The 21,360-nt window shown below is 37.3% G+C and overlaps 1 protein-coding gene across 4 annotated transcripts in view; it reads right to left on the bottom strand.

The window, feature by feature from the left end:
• iqsec1b (IQ motif and Sec7 domain ArfGEF 1b) overlaps positions 1-21,360 on the bottom strand; it is a 518,432-nt gene that overhangs the window by 162,158 nt on the left and 334,914 nt on the right. The window contains exon 1 of one of the 4 annotated variants that reach the window (XM_063068135.1): positions 17,908-18,660. The exons of the other annotated variants lie outside the window; for them this stretch is intronic. Coding sequence (XP_062924205.1) covers positions 17,908-17,954 — 47 coding nt within the window. The 5' untranslated portion in view covers positions 17,955-18,660. Of the gene's footprint in view, positions 1-17,907; positions 18,661-21,360 lie in introns of those variants that run through there. 4 annotated transcript variants of the gene reach the window in all.

Here is a 21,360-nt window from a genome sequence, read left to right as displayed (position 1 = left end):
TGAAAAAGGAAATGGCTGATGGAAGGAAATTAGAAGAATGATAAATGATTGTTTTCCAGAACTGGCAACAATAGCTAGTACATTCCTCAGAGCTCAGTGATAAGTGTCATGTTTTGTTTTATGAATGAATTGGATATGTGTGCATCAGAGAAACTTCAAAATTTGCAGATGAAAAACTTGCAAGTTAGTTAAACTGTGAGAAGGAAGCAATTGATTGGCAAATAAAAGAAAGTACTGAATTTCTACTTATACAGGTCATGAGTTAAGAAAAAGACAAAATCCTCTGATTGTGTGCGGCACTGTTAAAAGTAAAACAAGGTCCTGATGTAGCTAGTAGACTTCAGTTTAAAGTAACTCATTATAGGAGGGTTGTAGAAGCTTTAGAGAGGTGGAGAGGAGATTTATCAGGATAATAATAATAGTAATATAATAATAATAACAACAACCAGAACATAAATTTGCTAGCATTCCTCAAAACAATTTTCTTTGTGTTTAGCATCATAATGACACTTTTGACTCAACTGTTACATTTTAAATCTGGCAGTCAAATATGGTTGAATAAAGTTCAAATATGTTATTAATCTCTTTGTCAAGAGTTCTGTATTCCCTTTGGTAGCATGTGAAATAATTCAGTACTTCAGCAAGAGATTGGCCATGCAAGGAATCATGCAGAGCTTTGAATATCCTTGTAATGTTTGCTTTGAATGCTTCCTTAACTATTCTGGCTGACCTCCAAGCTACGGCATCTGTAGCAGCATGATAGGAAGTGAGTATGTTTGATACCATTTCACTTTTCCAGAGCAGACTTAAAAACTGGGAACAGAGTAAGCTATAGGATATTATGATCTCTTGGTAAAATACACAAGACTCCAACTCATCTATGTACATTTAGTAGAGATCAGTGAACTTGATGTTGAATATTTAAGTGAGTGTGCAAAACATTGGTAAATGGAATTTAATATGAGAAAATATGAAATTATTTATTTGAAAGGAAGTACATATTTTTACTGAAATGGAGAGAAGTTGCAGAAAGCTGCAACACAAAAGGAATTTGGGGACCGTGTGCATAAACTGAACTGAAGGGATAAAATGATCTGTATGGGTGGCATGCAAAAAAAAGTCAATGTACCTCAGTACATGTAGCAATAACAAAACTATGCACCAAAGCTGAGAAATTCTCCAAACAGAATTTGCTATAATATCAATCATTCCTGTGCACTTTATATAAATTTCAACCAAACCCTTCTTTCTCAAAGGTTATTATCAAAGTATACAACCCTGAAATTCTTCTTCTCCAGGTAGCTATGAAACCAAGAAAGAAAAGAAAGGCAACACGATCATCAACTCCTAAATCCCATCTCCCAGCACCAAAAAAACAAACAAAAATGGAACTGGCTCATCAACCACCAAATCCCTCCTCCCGGACAAAAAAAAACGAGAAAGATTGGGCAAAAAACACAGAATATAAAAAACTATAAGACTGAAAAAAAGTAGATGTTATGGTCTATGATCTATGTCTCACACAAAATAACTCTGTGACAAATATTTGCAGGTCCTCATTTACACATTGTACAAATCCAAATGATGCCTTCAAATTTTGTTCAGAGATATTTAAAACACCAATTCCCTCCAGATCATATCTGGAATTTTAGATGCTCAGGACAAAGAAATAGTTTTTTTCTTTCTTTCTCTACAATTGATGAATTGCTGTTGCAGAGCAGTTACCAGTGTGAATGAAATTGTATGCAATAGCTAATGCAGTCTATTTGCAAAATCCACATAACAAATCAATATAGAGTATTAAGTTGGCATATAAGTTGTTCTGTAATACATTTTATATTTGTTATCTTTGTGACTTGTTATTTGCTTTTCTGTGCCATGTGGAAAATTTACCATGTTATTACTTTCAGTTCTCTCAATCATTGCTATTTCACAAAGATCCTTCTCCAAGAATGATTACAGATAAATGAGGCTGTTCTATTTACAATTGCTCTTTTGACAGTTACTTCCTTTAATTTGAGTAGAATTTACTGTTTGCAGACTTAAATTTACTGGAATTACAGTTCAGGCTTTCCCCCCTCATTCTTGTAATACTTGCTTGTTATGTCATCCATCCTCCTCTTGACTGGTGGGGTTTCATTCTCCTGCCAACTACTTATAATGCTATTCATCACTGATTTCAAAACCAGATGCTAGTTTCAATAGGAAGAAGTACAGTCGATGTTTGGGGCCGAGACCCTTCCTGACGAAGGGACTTGGCCCAAAACGTTGACTGTACTTCTTCCTATAGATGCTGCATGGCCTGCTGTGTTCCACCAGCATTCTGTGTGTGTTACTTGAATTTCCAGCATCTGCAGATTTCCTCATGTTTGCTGGTTTCAATCACTCTTTTCTTTTACCTTTATTCCACAGCTGATCTGAAGAAAATTACATTTATTTCTGAATGGCTATCTTGTTTCTATTGTTCCAGAAGGAAAATAAATGACTTGAAGGTCATTTTTCTAGGAAGATGGAATTCATGATTGAAGAAGAGGCAGGAAGAGTAGAAAGATACCGTAAATGGAAGCAAAAATAGAGTAAATAATCAAAATTGAAGAAGAGTGCAACAGGAGGACAGAAGTTAAGCAATTAAGGAATAGTATGATGTCTTCCACCCCAACTAACAATAATTTCTATTGTTATTATCATGTCTAATTGCTTTGGAAAATCTTCTATTTAATTACAGCTGTTCAAAATAATAATAATAGAAAATAAATGCCCAGTATTTCACATCACATATGGTGGAAGACATTCCATTGATGCTGATCTTCTTCTTCAGTTACTGTGCCCCGAACCAGAGAACTCAATGAAATCAATTCAGTGAAGTGTGGAACATGGTCCCTTTACATTAGGCACCAATACTTAGGGACTTTCACTGTAATTATTTTTAACAACTCACAGCATATATATTTTGTTTTATATTGAAAATTAAATTTAAATCTTAATTACAGCATATTGATTAAGATTGTTAAGAAACTGCATTGAAACACCAGGTAGGGATTGGGATTTTACTATCGAAAAATTATTTTGAAAAAATAAAATCTATCATGAGATACTAGCTTCAGAATCAATGAACTTATGAAAGCAATTGTGCTTATGTTCTATTCTTAGTGAATTGAATTATGAATAGTTACACCTTTCATCCAATTAATATTATTTTTATCTGCTCTTTAGAGCTTGTATCAGACTGGAGAGCTCTTGCATCTGCTGGAATAGTTGCTACAATCAAACTTTGCATATTTTTAGGCCGGTGGGCAATCTGCTTCATTAAACATGCTGTCATTATCTTCAGATATTTTTCACGCGCTTTAATTTTACTCTGTAAGGCCCCTTCTGTTCGTATATGATAAACTAGCTAAAGATTAACACTATTTATTATCCTGTATAATGAATTATGTATTAGGTTTCTTCCATGTTAAATAAGAAAACTATCACAATTAAATAAAAGTTAGAATAATAACATCCATATTTATCAATGCAAATTTTACTACTCGTAAGGTACTTGTAAAAAAAGTATTTCAAATGTGAAAAGGCTTTCTACAAAATATTATCAGCAAAATATTCAATTCTCATTAAATACCAGAGGAGGAAATTATTTAAACTCAATCCGCAATCAAGTTTTACCTGAACTTCAATTTGTTCATTTGCTGAAAAATATTCTCTCCAATAAATACTTCTGTATCTTATCCACGTAAGTTACTTAAGCCTTTAATGCACCCTCAAGTACCCACCAGAAGGTATGTGAACATTGGTCATAATATAAATATATTTAAAATGTGGAACAAATATTCTAAAAGCATCTTGATTCATAAAGAAATTGACTGTTAAATGGAAGTAGTATAAAAAAGTACTTGTATTATGGAGTCTATTTCCCTACTGTCTGTGTCTCAGTGTATATGTTACTAACATAATCATTGACATATCAAAGTAAAATTACTTCTATTACAGTCCAAAAAGAACAGATTGCAATACGGAGACTTCCAATTTAAACTGATCATCCTGTGGAAAGGTATAACAAAAGGGAAATCCACCAGCTGCCCCAAATGGCCTCTCTGGAATAGCCATCAACATTGTGAAAGAAAATGCGTTTGTGAATCTGCTCATTATACTGAGGCAACAGAATGGATGTGCCATCTGCAGGCCCATGGCCAGTGCATGCTGATTGCTGATAATTAGGAGGTAATAAATTGGGTAAATAAGTTTTTCTATCATATGCTAAGTAGGACTATTACAATAGTTATTACTGGTCAGCTCTTAATAAGAATTTCATACAGAGATTGGACGGAAATGTGAAATTGAATATTCAACAATTTTGTTTTAAAAATATTACCTCTTAAAAGATCACATTACTCCCAGTGGCCACCCACTTCAACTCTGCTTCCCACTCCCATTCAGATATGTCCATACATGGCCTCCTCCACTGCCATGATGAGGCTAAACTCAGGTTGGAGGAGCACACCTCATATACCGTCTAGGTAGTCTCCAGCCCCTTGGTATGAACATAGAATTCTCCAACTTCCGGTAACTCCCTCTCCCTCCCTTCCCCTATCCCTATGTCACTCTGCCCCCTCCCCCAGCTGCCTACCACCTCCCTCTTGGTTCCACCTCCTTCTACTACCCATTGTGTTTTCCCCTATTCTTTCTTCACCTTTCCTGCCTGCCTCCCTTCCCCCACCCCTTTATCTTTCCCCTTACGGGTTCTTCACCTGGAACCTACCAGCCTTCTCCTTCCCACCCTCCCCCCACCTTCGTTATAGGGCCTCTGCCCCTTCCCCCTACAGTCCTGACGAAGGGTTCTGGCCCGAAACATCAACCGATCTTTTCCACGGATGCTGCCCGACCTGCTGAGTTCCTCCAGCGTGTTGTGAGTCATATTACTTTACAGTATAAAGGACATTTCTGTGCAGAACAAAAGAACATTTCTTCAATTTGAATGATAAATGCTTCAAGGTCAGGTTTAATACATGACCAAGTCAATGCACGTGCCAGCTGGTGGCATAGTGGCATCAGTGCCGGACTTCGGAGCAAAGGCTCCTGAGTTAGAATCCAGCCAGCTCCCTTGCACGCTTTCTATCTGTGCTGAGTTGAGCGTCGAGCTAGCAACTCAGCCTCGTAAAATTAAGAAAGCCTGCTAAAAAAAAAATGCTGTCATGATGGCGTCTCGATGACTCCACTTAAAGTTAAGGGCAAAAAAAAAAGTCAAGGCAGATTTCATAAAATTAAAAGCAGATTCTGATAAAGCATGCTAGTTAGGGATATAACTGTGCTGTATGCATTTCAGCATACATTGGAAAGAAATATCTGAAATATCACAATATCTTTTCTTTCTCCAAAAATGCTGACACATTGTATTTCATATTGAATTTCAATGCTGGCTTTATGCCATAACAGGGAGGAATATTGAGAGCTAAGTCACTCTCCTTCATGGTTATTTTTCCGAGTATAACATTTCTCCAAGTGTTTTTCTTTTCCTCCCTTTTCCCGGGCTCAAACAGTTTATCCCTTCTTTAGCCTTCACTGGCAAGACACAGGGTGTGTATGTCTGTGTTCTTTCGTGCTGTGGCCTTTTCTACTGAAATTATCTTCAAGATGGTATTGTGTAAAACTCTTCCTGCTCTCTACCTCATAAGGTTTTTTTATAAAATCAAGCAATCTATGCTTAGGCCATTCTGTTAGCTGAAAACCACCATAATTGGTTTAAACTTGTATTTGTTTGAACTTACTTTATTTTACTGTTTATTCAAGTAGAGCACAGGATGGATTCCACTGTATAAAATCTAAATCCATTTTAATTGACAAATTCATACCACGAAATTATCTGTTTGACATATCTAGAGCTTTGTTTTTGATGCCTGCACATTTTACTACAACTAATTGGATCAGTTTCAAACACATTTATCACAGTGAAGTCATAATTATTACACCGACACACAATAGGAAATGATAGGGTCATCATGACATGAATTTGAATAGCAATATTAATTATGCAATTGGATGGAAATATGGGGTGTCAGAAATCAATAAGCATCATGGTTTCCTTACAACAGTACCTGCAGGGATTATGAAAAATCAAGGCCAGAATAGCAGACTAAGGAATGAGGCAATAAAAATGGGCCCAGAGCTGCAACAGCAAGCAAAGGAAAGGTTGTGGACTGGTCATCCTTATACTGAAATAAATGTTTTTTTTAATCTTTCTTCAACTCAAGACTGAAAAGGTTAAATCTCAGTCCTCTTAAATCCTGTAAGATGTACCACTTACATGATGGCTTTCCTGTCCATGTGAAAGAAGAGGCTCTTTTACAAATCAGCCCATATTATAGGGCAACGGGTCAATTCAGAATCAGGTTGATTCTCACAGACATTGGTTGTGAAATTTGTTTTGTGGCAGCAGTACAGTGCAAGCATACCAGATTACAATATAAATAAAGGAATAGTGAGGTAGTGATCGTGGGTTCATGGACCATTCATATAACTGATGACAGAGGGGAAGAAGATGTTCCCAAAACATTGAGTGTGTGTCTTCAGTCTCCTGTACCTCTGCACTGACGGTCAGACTGAGAATAGGGCATGTACCAGATAGTGACGGCCCTTAATAATAGATGCAACCTTCTTGAGACACCACCTTTTGAATTTGCCCTCCGTGGTGGGAAGGTGTGTGCCTGTGATGAATCTGGTTAAGTCTACAACCCTCTGAAGCCTCTTATGATGCTGTGTATTGGCACCTCAATACCAGGCGGTGATGCAATCTGTCAGAATGCACTCTATGGTACACTTGTAAAAATTTGCTGGAATCTTTGCTGACATACAAAATCTCCTCAAATGCCTAACAAAGTATAGCCACTACCGTGCCTTCATTGTGACTGTGTTAATATGGTGGGCCTAAGATAAGTCCTCTGAGATGTTAATGCTTGAAAATGATCACCTTTTCCAAATTGGACCCCTCAATGAGGAATGGTCTGAGTTCTCCCGACTTCTTCCTGAAGTCCACTGTTACATAATTAGAACCATTAAGGGGCAGAGTTAGGTAACTTTGCAAATGACCAAGGTACAAAGAACATTCATGATTTATAACATGGAACATTAGCTAACTGAGGTAAATGAAATAAGGAAATCATTTAAGAAAAGAATCATGCAGGACATGCAGAATGACAGTAGGAATCTTGTCTGAGCCTAACAAGAAAAGCTACACATTCCTGTCATAAATGCCTTTCTTTGAGTCAGTAAGAACATTGGAACCTGTGTGTTTTGATAGAATATGTATGTAAATCATAAGGACAAACTCATATTAACTAAAAGTTGCAAGAAATTGAGTTTTATTTGTCCAAAAATGCTCCAAAGACATGAAATGGATTTATGGATAATTTAGAACCCCAAAAAGAGTGTGCGCATTTGAATCCATATCGAAGCCAATGACTGAAAAACAAAATGGGCACTAATTTCCTGTTGAAATAGTGCAATATGCAAATTTTTATTGCAAAACTGTCTCCTGATTATCAACAGGCTCCTGTCACAAACAAGAGAAAATCTGCAGATGCTGGAAATCCAAGACCTGCAGAAGGGTTTTGACCTGAAACTTGACAATACTCTTTTCCATAGATGCTGCCTGGCCTGCTGAGTTCCTCCAGCATTTTGTGTGTGTTGCTTGAACAAGCTCCTTATTGTTTACAGACATCCATTCATTAGTCTAGTTTGTGCAGAGTTTGGAAAATACACAAAATCACTTAGAAAAGTAGACATACTTTTACAATATTGTAAATTAGGTATTTCCTGTACCTGATAAAAGTGGCCATTGAGTCCGTGGTCTTCTGCTGCTGTAACCTGTCCACTTCAAGGTTCAACAAGTGCGTTCAGTGATGCTCTTCTGCACAGCACTGTTGTAACGTGTGGCTATATGAATCATGTTACCTTCCAGTCAGCTTGAACCAGTCTGACCATTCACCTCTAACCACTCTCATTAACAAGGCGCTTTCACCCACAGAACTGCTACTTACAATGTTCCTTCTAATTTTTTTTCAGCTGCACAGACCAACCATTCCTCTGAGCAGGAAATTTTAACAAGGCCTGAAAAGTGCATGGCACTTTAAATATTTTCAGTAATATGCATATTATAAATATTAAGAATGAAAATTGAAAAAACACATACTTTTGATCGTATTTATTTATTAATTAATTGAAGGGTATAATGAAATACAGTACAGCAAAGAAAACCTTTCCTGTTTCATAATTTTTTTCTCTTCTGGCTCTATTACAAATCCATTATCTATAAACACGGTCCAGATTAATTTCACATTCAGATGAAAGCTACAAGTTAATCCTCATCAGATCATTGAAACATCATTGTCATAAGCCAAATTGAAGTTGGTGATGAATCAGCATATGGGATTCAGCCCAGTACATCACGGGTAAAGCCCTCCCAACCATTTGGCACATCTATACGAAATAGTCATAGGAAAGAGGAATCCATCATCAAAAATCCTCACCACCCAGGCCATGTTCTCTTCTCACAGCTGCCATCAGGTAGAAGGTACAACCAGGTTCAAGAACAGTTACTACTCTACAACCATCAGGCTCTTGACCAAAAGAGGATAACAGCACTCTCTTGCCCATCCATTGAGATGTTCCCACAACTAATTATCCCGCTTCAAAGACTCTTTATCTCATTATCTAATGTTCTCATTATTTATTGCTATTTGTTTATATTTGCATTTGCACTTTGTTTTCTTCTGCACTCTGGTTGATCTTTCATTGATCCTTTTACAGTTACTATTCTGTATATTTGCTGAGTATGTACATAGGAAAATGAATCCCAGGGTCGTATATGGTGACATTTATGTACTTTGATAATAAAATTACTTTGAACTTGGTTGTGAATGTAGAATATATGCTTATGATTGACTTTGCAGATGACAGGATAGTTAGTTGTGATGGGAGTAACAAGGAAGGTTGACTAAGGTTACAGCAGGATATAGATCAGGTGGAAGGTTTGGTAGAACATTGGAAAATGGAATTCCAACAAGTGCAAGGTGGTACAGTTTGAGAATTCAAATAGGGTAGGATGTATACATGTAAATGGCAGGGTGTTTAGAAACATCGATAAACAGAAGCAGCTTGGGGTTCAAGTTCATTAATCCTGAAAAGGGTTACAGATGAATAGGATGGTGAACACAGCATATGGCATTCTTGCCTTCATGTGTCAGGGCATGGAATAAAAGAATTGGATATTATGTTGTAGTTTTACAAAACACTAGCAAAACCAAACTTAGTGTGCAATTGTGTGTGATTCTGGTTGCAGCACAATAGTAAGGATATGCTGAAGAGAGAACAGAGGAGATTCACCAGGATGTTAGCTGGATTGAAAAACTTCAGTTATGGGGAGAGATTTGATAGACTCAGGTTTTATTCTCAGTAGTGAAGGAGGCTGTGGAGTGACCTGAAAGAAGCATATAAAATCTTGATGCATAGATAAGGGAGGTGGTCAAAATCTTTCTCCCATGGTAGGGTATGGTATCAAAATCAACAGGGCATAAATCTAAGGTGAGAGAGAGGGGTTATAATGGGGATTTGCGGGGCATGTTTTTCAAAGTAGAAGAGACTGATATCTTGAATGTATTGCCAGACTAGATGTTGAATCAGATACAATTACTACACTCAAAAGCTATTTTGAAAAAAAAAAATTCCTAATGGAATCATACGGGATTAATGTAGATGGACAAAATCTCAACGTGGGTGTGGTGAGCCAAAGTGCTTGTTTCTGTGCCATATGACTATGACTCTCTGTTTTTCATTTCTATGACAATCACATTTGTAGAAATGATGTCAGCTTAACACTAGTCTTCAGGAAACATCTGGCTTTGACAATCTTTGTTTAAGAATCCATAGAAAAAAGTGCTTGCAATTACATGGAGCCTTTCACTTTGGCTCTACACTGTTTCAACTGAATGATTTAAGTGTTAAGGGCCATTTGCCTAGCAAATGCAGCAGCGTTTTATAAACGGAAATTTAGTTCAACAACTAATGAACAGTTTGAAGCACTTTGGCTGCGTCAGATATTTGGGTATGTTTGGGGCCAACCAACTTTGCTGATGAATGCTCTAGGATTATTTAATATGAGCTGTCTAGGATTTATTCGCGATGCAACCTGCAACGTGCAACAGGACTGGCAGCTCAATGTTTTGGGGTTCCATTGTTTTAGACATGATAGAACAGGAGGAATTAAAGGGGAAGGGGTAGCATTACCAACCAGGTAAAATGTCATGGCATTGCTCAGACAGGACAAGCTGCAGAGCTCGGATTCTGAGTCTACAAAGGTTGAACTAAGGGATAAGAAAGGGATGACTACATTATTGGGATTATATTATATATTATAATCATTATAATATTATAATCTGCAGGATTTAGAGGAGCAAATTTGTAGAGAGATGGTAGACTGTTACAAGAAATATAAGCTTGTGATAGCAGGTGATTTTAACTTTCCCCATATTGACTGAGATTCCCACATTATTAGAGGGTTAGATGGGATAGAGCTTGTCAAATGTGTTCAGGAAAATTTCTTTAACCAGTACATCAAGATCCCAACTAGGGAGGGCGAGATACTAGATCTCCTATTAGAGAATGACACAGGGTAGGTGACAGTTTGTGTGGGGAAACACCATGCATCTAGTGATCATAATGCCATAACTTTCAAAATAATTATGGAGAAGGATACGTCAGGTCCTCATCAGGTTGAGATCCTAATTGGAGAAAGGCCAATTTTGATGGCATCAGAAAACGATCTGGAACATATATTCTAGCAAAGGTGGCACTTGGTAAGTAGGAGGCCTTCAAAGGTGAAATTTTGAGAGTACGGAGTATGCATGTTCCTATGTAATAAAAGACAAGGATAACAGGTTTAAGGACACTTGGTTTTCAAGAGATATTGAGGCCCTGGTTAAGAAGAAGGAGATGCACAACAGGTAAAGACAGGGAGGAACAAATGATGTACTTGAGGAGTATAAGAAATGCAAGAGAACACTTAAGGGAATCAGGAGGGCTAAAAGAAGACATGAGTTTCCTCTAGCAGGCAAGGTGAAGGAATATCCCAAGGGCTTCCACAGATATATTAAGACCAAAAGAATAGCAAGGGTCAAAATTGGTCATCTTGAAGATCAGCGAGGTCATCTATGCATTGAGCTGAAAGAGATGGCTGAGATCTTAAATGGATACTTTGCATCTCTATGTACTCAGGAGATGTACTCAGAATCTACAGAAGTGAGGCAAAACAGAAGGGAGGTCATAGACAGTACACAAATTACAGACAAGGAGGAGCTTGCTGTCTTGAGGTAAATTAGCGTGGATATATCCTCAGGGTCTGACAACTTGTTCCCTCAGACCTTGTGGAAGGCAAGTGCGAAAAATGCAAGTGTCCTAGCAGAGATATTTTTATCATCCTTAGGCATAGGTGAGGTGCCAGAGGATTGAAGAATAGCTAATGTTATTCCTGACGAAGGGTCTCGGCCCGAAATGTCGACCGTACCTCTTCCTATAGATGCTGCCAGGCCTGCTGCGTTCACCAGCAACTTTGATGTGTGTTGCTTGAATTTCCAGCATCTGCAGAATTCCTCGTGTTAATGTTATTCCGTTGTTTAAGAAAGACTCAAAGGATAAGCTGGGAAATCATAGGCCAGCGAGACTGAATTCAGTAGTGAGAAAGTTTCTAAGGGAATGAATATAGAAGTACTTGGATAGACAGAGACTGTTTAGGGATAGTCTACATGGCTTTGTGTGTGTTAGGTCATGTCTAACCAATCTTATAGAGTTGTTTGAGAAAGTTACCAGGAAAGTTGATGGAGGCAAGGCAGTGACTGTCCTATCTAGGAGGTTGGTCAAGAAGATTTAGTTGCTTAGCATTCAGGATAAGGTCATAAATTGGATTAGACATTAGCTTCGCGGGAGAAGAGTGGTAGTAAATGGTTGCCTCTCTGACTGGAAGCCTGTAACTGGTAGTATGTCACAGGGATCGGTGCTGGATCTGTTGTTGTTTGACATCTACATCAATGATCTGGATAATAATGTAGGAAACTGGATGAGCAAATATATAGATGACACCAAGATTGAAGGTGTAGCAGACAGCAAGGAAGGCTATCAAAGCTTGCAGCAGGATCTGGATCAACGGGAAAGTGGGCTGAGAAATGGCAAATGGAATTGTTAAAAACTAATTTGGAATATTGTGTGCAGTTCAGGTCACCTACCTACAAGAAAGATATGAATCAGATTGAAAGTGTGCAGAAAAAGTTTATAAGTACGTTGCCAGCACTTGAGGACCTGAGTTATAAGGAAAGGTTGACTAGGTTAGGAATTTATTCCCCGGAGCATAGGAGAATGAGGGGAGATTTGATAGTGGTATACTAAATTATGAGGGGTATAGATAGGGTAAATGTAAGCAGGCTTTTTCCACTGATGTTGGGTGAAACTACAATGAGAGTCATGGGTTAAAAGTGAAAGATAAAATGTTTAAAGGTAACATGAGGGGGAACACCTTCACTCAGAGTGTGATGAAAGTATAGAATGAGCTGCCAGCAGGTAGATGCAGGCTCAATTACAACATTTAAAGAGTAATTTGGATAGGTACATGAATGGGAGTTGTATGGAGGCTATGGTCCAGGTGCAGGTCAATGAGGCTAGGCAGATTAATATTTCGGCATGGACTAGATGGGCCAAAGGACCTATTCCTGTGTTGTAGTGTTCTGATGGTCTGACTATCTTTTTTATTTAGAATCCTATTGAAAAACTGCATTTGGAATTAGGGCTATACTGTGTCAATAATTTAAAGGAGAACAGTGCCAGATATATCAGATACAGGAGGGATTAAACTAAATTCAAAGAGAAGATCAGCTCAAAAAACCAGTCCAGAGAGAATAGCATTGAACATCTTGTACTGAAATAATTGAGTGATTTATGCCAATCATCTACAGATAAGGTATCAAATCATAATAATTTACAGGAAATTTCCCCATTTCAGGAGAATTAGGGGCCAAACACAGATTAATTCAAAAAGATTAAAAACTTAAAGAAGATCCAGAATTTATAACCAAAATAGAAATTACAGAGAAAAATATACAATTAAACATTTTTGAAGCAGTTTTGAAAAAAGAGATACATGAAACTGAGTCTCAATATAAAGTTCAAAGTAAATTTATTATCAAAGTACATATATGTCAGCATATACAACCCTAAGATACATTTTCTTGCAGGCATACTCAATAAGTTGATAATAGAATCAATGAAATATTACACCAACTGAGCTTTCAACCGGTGTGCAAAAGACAACAAACTGCACGTATAAAAAGTAAAAACATAATAATAAATAAATAAATAAACAATAAGTATCGAGAACATGAGATGAAGAGACGTTGAAAGTAAGTCCATTTGTTGTGGAATATTTCAGTGATGGGGCAAGTGACATTGACTAAAGTTATCCCCATTGATTCAAGAGCCAAATATGATCAGATCATGTGTAAAATATGTTCTAGAAACCTGCCCAGTTGAAGTTTTCTGCCTTTACAAGCATCATCATTTGGCCACATTCACAATTATGAGCTAATAATGTCTCCTACAGTTTAGCCAGACTCCAAGTTTTGGATTATATATTATTCTATGTATCAGATGTGCAGCAACATAGTAAATGGAATTTGTCAACTTTGTTATTTTCTACAATCTCTGAGCACCAAAGTACACAGATATTCTTTGAAGATATATAATAAATGACAAATTGGAAGTGTACTATAAACCAAAAAAACAAAACAATGCAATCAAATGAAAAAGATAAGAACATTCGCATTCAGTCAGAGCCAGAAGGCCCCTGTTTCACCATTACTTCATATGTATAATTCAGCCAACTAAAAGTCAAAGTGATGGACTCATTCCAAACTGTGTTCAATTTGCTGGCCCCAAATTAATACTACACACACGAATAAAATGAGCAACTCTGCAGCTAGGAATATATATTTTGCACATTTGAGACATTTTTTCAGGAGGACATCATCACATTTGTTTCAAATTTAAGTCCATTCAACTGCAAGCTGCACTTCATACAGGCATTTTTTCCATCCAAAAAAACTCCATTTTTTAATCAATGCCAATCATTAGAAATATGTGAAATGTTGAAATTTCACATAGCTGGAACAAATGACATCCCATCATTTCTTTTAGGCAGAGTACCATGACTCATCACTTCAAACTTCATAAATTTTGACAAACATAACAGCAGCCTTGCCACCTTGTGACCAGTCTACTTCTCACTCAATTGTACACGACTGCAGAATAAAAGTTGACTGCCAGCTACTTACACCACAGCATTGTATATTGGCTAATTCATGATCAGAATATGTCCTATGACCACCTATGCTCATGAATTCAAGCACAATTTTTTTTCAGTATTTGTGGTAAATTAACCATATTTCCAAATGCAATTAGGGCAGAAGTGTCCACATTGAACCTCATCAGACCATGAAACAACATCAAATTGAGGTACATGTTCATTTTTAAAATTCAAAATAATTAACAATATGTTAACTTTTCTGGCAATGGCAGCTTTGTCTGCCTACAAGCAACATTCAAGGAGCTCTTCAGAATCCAGGACAAAGCAATTTGCTTGACAGGCAACACATCCTTAAGTCTCTACATTTATTTCTTCTGTCACCACTGTAGAACAGCTGTGGTGTGTGTCATTTTCAAAACACACTGTCGATCTCTGCCTATTTAGCATGCACCCAAGTCAAAACCCCAGCCATGAAAACTTAAGGAGCAGCAGACATGTGGGAATAGTACACCATCCTGATTTAGAAACATAGAAAACCTACAGCACAATACAGGCCCTTCGGCCCACAATACTGTGTCGAACATGTCCTTACTTTAGAAATTACCTAGGGTTACACATAGCCCTCTATTTTTCTAAGCTCCATGTACCTATCCAGGAGTCTCTTAAAAGACCCTATCGTATCTGCCTCCACCACCATTGCCAGCAGCCTATTCCACGCACTTACCACTCTCTGCATAAAAAACTTACCCCTAACATCTCCTCTATACCTACCTCCAAGCACCATAAAACTGTGCCCTCTCGTGTTAGCCATTTCAGCCCTGATTTGAAATTACATTACTGCTCCTGCAAAATTACAGAAACTAAGCCCTTACCTAAAAAGATAAATTTTGCTATCTTTCATAACTGTCCTCCCTCCTTAGGGGTGCAGACCTACAGCTATGTTACTTTTGAGATTCCAGGCCTGTCAGCTTTTGACTGAACAGTAAACTGACCTGCAGCGATAGATGATAAATGCAAACCCTGCCAGTAAGCAAATAAAATGTTGTTTGGCCATGTTTTAATTGTACAGAGTCCTAAATGTTGATTACTGTTCCATAATCTCTCTGGCCCAAAGAAACATATTTAGAGCACAGGGCAGGCTATTTCCTCAATTGAAATAATAAGAAAAACTTACAATGCATGTCTAGTCATTATTCTTAGAAAATGATTAAAATATTGGTTAAAAACCATGTCAGTTCCTGGTTTGTTGCCAGTGTGAATTCTTCAATGTTCAGCTTGCTTAATCGCCTCATTATTTCCAGACCCAGGAGGTTGGTTACAATACCAGACAGTAACCAGTCTCAGGAGAATATAAATACAAGCTACATGAACCACTCTGTTTACAGTTTCTTAATGCAGCCATTTGCTATTATTCTGCCACCAACAAAATCTGGACTAATGTTAGAATCACACCAACTTTTAACAAACAAAGTTTGGTAGGTCTATTGATCATCACAAAACTGAACAAAAATTGCAGTGCAGTAACAAAAGGTTGCTGAGATCATTGCATTCTTTTCAATATGAATTGACTCTATAAAAAGCAGTAGGGTAGCATGTAATGCAAATCGAAAAACAGGACATACTACTATCAACATAAATCCTATGCTTATATATTCTGACAGGCAAATTGATATTAATTAACAACTTGAGCTTCAAAAGAGTATAATTGGCCCAGATGCCTTTGCCAATATTAAAATGCAGCAGGTTTCATTGCTGTAAATTAATGATTAAATCAAGAAATTGAAGAAAAATAGCAGAGCTTTGAGTCCACTAGAAAAGCTAAGTAAAATAATTTGATTAAGTTTTCATCAAAATACTCAAGATTAAAATTTAAAAGAGGGACTTACTGTGATTCCTCCCAAATTCCAGTCCTGAACTGGATTTTGCCATTACTCATATAAGTATATCCTACACATTTTTAACCATAAATTGCATTCAAAACTAATACATGCATAAAACAACTATCAAGGAGCAAGGAGTAATATGACAATGCAGTCTCCACCCTTAATAAAATCCTCCTGGTGACAAATTCGGATTAAAATCGTGTAAAAAATTTCAAATCAGATGCCCATATTCCAAATGGATATATATATCTTTCATACCACATACCTGAACAAAAATTCTGTGTCGTGCCTTTTGAATAACTAAGGAAGAGATCAAATGCTACCCCAATGACATAGGACCATTCTGACATCACAACTGCTATTATTTTAGCAAGTCAAGAGTGACATGACATAAAAAACCTGAACTTCACCACAGTATTTGTTAAATCCCTTTTTTTCCTAGGAGTTGTTTGAATATGAACGAGTGCAGCTTTATAGACACCAGGTGCCATGTTTTGTCAAATGTGAAACATGAACAAAGATGTTGCCCATTCTTGAGAGCAACATCATTTTTCATGCTTCAGATTTGACAAAAGATCTTAGAACAATTTTATTAAATTGTCAACAGCATCAAAGCAGAACCTATCCCTAGATTACAGGATCTTTATTTTGCAGATTTTTATTCTGATCTGACCAGCTCACAGAAGAGAATAATATTGAGCCTAGGGATGCTTAAATTGAGATTAGCGAATTTAGTTCAAACTAGAAATCAGCAAATAGCAAGCCAGAAGTTTTTAAGAACCAAAATAGATCTTGCTAAAATGGGACCACTATTTGCAAATTGAGCAGCAACTCCACCCATGAAAAGCCTTATCTAATCTGTAAGCACAAGACCGTTTTGCTGCTAAAATTGCCTGACTTGGATGAAGTTTTTGGATTTTAAATTTGTGAAAATCAATTAACTATACAGACACTGGGAAATGGAAATAAAAAAATTAACATGTTGAGCACTCTGAACATACTCTTTTTTGTAGCCTTGAAAGTTCACACAGCCTGAAGTATGTCCTTGCCTATGCCAGTTTTTAAGCTCTGAGGTTTTAAAATATATAAATCTCTATAAAAGTCAGTAAGATTTATTCCATTGTTTATAGTCTCTAAATCATTTTTTAAAAGTTAAAATAAAACTGGGTAACAATTAAAACACAGGTAATTAAAAGTGTTGAAGAAAATCAAAAGAGTAAAACTGTATGTTTTTAACCTTGATATCCCTTCAATCCCCATTGAAATCAATGGAGCTGTCGATCTTGCACTGGGTTTTGGAGGATTCAAGAACTGACTCAGTTGTTTAAATGCTGGGCAATCTTAGGAAATTCAGAACTTCTGTCTTTGACTGTAGAAGTTTTGAATACTTTTGGCATTTAAACTTATAAATATCTACTGTCCTACTTACAGCCACTATCATTTACTCGTAAAATCTGGTACCAACAGTGTATCTGCATCCTCTTAAAAACTTTTCAATCAAAACTGAAGTAATTAATCTTCAAATATCATTGCTTACACTATGTATAATGCCTTATATTTTAGATTTCCACCTGATGTTTTAGACTACCAACTTATTTTGAGAGGAAAAAAACTTTTGAAAGTCTTCAAATTATTGAATATACATACAATTCTGCCCCAGTAAATAAATAAACGTAAAGCATGTCATACCTGATCGTCCGCACAGAGATACAGTATTTCCACATTAGATTCCACATGTTTCTGGAATTGCCAATTTGGTCATTTTATTTCTTCAGATCATGGAGTTTTACAGTTGCAGCAGAGTAAAAGGCAGCTTTCAAAAGCAAGAAAATTATTTCCTGGTGCTGCCAGCAGGCAGTAAATGACTCACAGGCATTTAACAATTTCCATCTCAACTTATTTAAACCTCAAGAGAACGTTGTTAATATTTTTCCAAGATTTTGTTTGCCACTGTACTTTCCAACATTGCTGTGTTTGCCTGATAAATATTTTGTTGATTGTTGAAAGAAAAAGAATAACTAAGACGTATGATGCTCACAATTACCAAGTAAGGTAAAAGTCTAAACAACCCTATGTGATTTGACAGTCGAGTTCAGCACTGGATAAGATTGGTTGGGCCCCTGAATATTACTTACCAGAAGACAGCAAGTAATCAACAACACACCCCAAATCATCTGGTATGGGCTGCTTAAGCTCTCCGCTGTCTGCTAAGATTTTTTTAAACTTGTCTAGTATAATAAAACATTTCATATGGAATTAGTGATGAATAGATCTGTGTATCTTCCCTGTTAAACATTTGGCAAGAAACTACAAAGTGTGGTTTTTAAAATGGTTTATTCAGTGAAGTCACCGCTTGAAAATTATAAAATTCAGAACTCCAGAAATGAAAACTTTTGTACTGCAAATTTTACATCAAATTAAATACTGTATCTAAATCGAGAAGCATTTTGTTCGGCTATTCTTTGAGGAAAACTTAGCCAATAATACTTAAAACAAGGACTGGATTAGGCAAAATTCTAGAGTATTAATTTTCAAAGCACATTCTTCAGAAGGCCTAGAGGAGTTGCAAAATTTCCAAAATAAAACTGAAAATACTTATTCTTTCTATTTAAAACGGTTTTGAATTCCTGGTACTTCTAAAGCTATTTAGAGCTTATTAAGGTTAGAACATAGAACAGTACAGCATATGAATAGGCCATTTGGCCCACAATGTATGTGCCCACTAAAACACCAATTCAAACTAATCACTCCTGCCCATGCCCAACCATTCTCTACCTTCTCACGTGCCTGTCTAAACGCTTCTTAAATGTTGCTATTGTATCTGCTTCTACCATTTTTCCTAGCAGTGCATTCCAAGCACACACCATTCTGTGTAAAAAAGCTGAGCTCATAAATCTCCTTTAAACTTTCCACCTCACACTTTAAAGCTATGTGCTCTAGTATTTCACTTTTCCATCCTGGGAAAAAGATAACATCTACCCCATCTAGGGTTCTTACAATTGTTATCACTCTTCCACCAGGTTCACCTTTAGCTTATGACACTCCGGAGAAAATGATGCAAATTTGTCCAACCTCTCCTTCTATCTAATACTGAATAATCCAGCTAATTTCTTGGATTACAGAGTAATCTATACTCACTCAAGAACCTCTGCACCTCTCCTGTAATGTGGAGTAGAGAGCTGTACCCAATATGCCAAATATGTCTTAACCCGTTGTATATAGCTGCAGCATGACCTTCTGACTATTATACTCAGTATCTTGACTAATGAAGACAAGTGTGCCATGCACCGTCTTTGCCACCCTACGTACTTGTGTTGCTACTTATTGGCTGTTCCATACACCAGTGCTCCTAAAGATCCCGCCATTTACTGTATGTTTTCCTCTTGCTTTAAGCTTCCCAAAATGTAACATCTCAAACTTACCAAAATTAAACTTTCCCTGAGCATATTTATTTATTTATTTTATTTAGGTACATTACAGAACAGCCCACCAGACAATTTACAATGACCAATTAACCTACCAGCTAGTACAGTACATCTCTGGAACGTGCAGGGAACCAGAGCACCCAGAGGAAACCACTACACTTGCGGGAAGGACATACAAATATCTTACAGACAGCACGGGAATTGAACTCCAAATCCTGACACCCTGTGCTGTAATAGCATCAAGCTAACCACTATGCCACCATGATGCCCAACTGGTCTATGTCCCACTGAAGCCCCTGGTAACCTCTGTCACTAACCACAATCCCATCAATGGTTGTATTGTCTGAAAAGTTCCCAATGACTCCAACAATATTTTTGTTATATCCTCAAATAATCCTCAGTGGATAGACGGGAACAGATTGACATTATTTACTTGGATTTCAGAAGGCATTCAATAAGGTGCTGCATAAAATCTCTATGCATAGAGTTGAGGGTGACGTATAGCATGGATAGAGGATTGGTTAACTAATAGAAAGCAGAGAGTTAGATACATGGGTGTTACTGTGGTTGGCAATCAGTGGTGAGCGATGTGCCGCAGGGGTTGGTGCTGCGCCCGCAGCTGTTCATGATATACATTAATGATCTGGAAGAGGGGACTGAATGCAGTGTATCTAAGTTTGCTGATGATACTAAATTGAGTGGAAAAGCAAATTGTACAGAAGATACAGAGAGTCTGTAGAGAGATATAGATAGGTTAAGTGCGTGGGCAAGGGTCTGGCAGATGGAGTACAAAGTTGGTAAATGTGAGGTCATCCACTTTGGAAGGAAAAATGGAAGAGCAGATTATTATTGAAATGGTAAAAAGTTGCAGCATGCTGCTGTGCAGAGGGACTTTTGTGCATGAATCACAAAAGGTTGGTTTGCAGATGCAGCAGGCTATCAAGAATGTTGGCTTTCATTGCTAGAGGGATTGAATTTAAGAGCAGGGAGGTTATGCTGCAACTGTACAGGGAACTGGTAAGGCTGCACCTGGAGTACTGCGAGCAGTTCTGGTCTCCTAACCTGAAGAAGGACAGACTGACTTTGCAGGTGGAGCAGAGGACGTTCAGCAGGTTAATTCCAGAGATGAGGGGGTTAGACTATAAGCAGAGATTGAGTCACCTGGGACTGTACTTGCTGGAATTCAAGAGACTGAGAGGAGATCTTATAGAAACATAAAATTATGAAAAGGATAGATAAGATAGAGGCAGGAAAGTTGTTTCCACTGGTGGGTGAGACTAGAACTACGGGACATGGCCTCAAGATTCAGGGGAATAGATTTAGGAGTAGATGAGGAGGAACTGCTTTTCTCTGAGAGTGGTGAATGTGGAATTCTCCGCCCAGTGAAGCAGTGGAGGCTACCTGAGTAAATATGTTTAACACAAGATTGGATAGATTTTTGCATAGAAGGGGAATTAAGGGTTATGGGGAAAAGGCAGGTAGGTGGAGATGAGACAGTGGCCAGATCAGCCATGATCTTCTTGAACAGCAGAGCAGGTTAGACAGGCCAGATGGCTTATTCCTGCTCCTATTTCTTATGTTCTTATATTTTCATCCAAATCATTTATATAATCACAAAGGAAGGTTGCAGAATTGATCCTTATTGAACACCACAGGTCACTGTCCTCCAGTTAGAATTACACAGCTTCTCAACATTTTTCTGTCTTCCATGTCCAAG

The sequence above is a fragment of the Mobula hypostoma genome, chromosome 15 (genome assembly GCF_963921235.1).
Source record: "Mobula hypostoma chromosome 15, sMobHyp1.1, whole genome shotgun sequence".
Taxonomy (NCBI): Eukaryota; Metazoa; Chordata; class Chondrichthyes; order Myliobatiformes; family Myliobatidae; genus Mobula; species Mobula hypostoma.
This window is presented reverse-complemented; position numbering and strand designations above follow the sequence as displayed.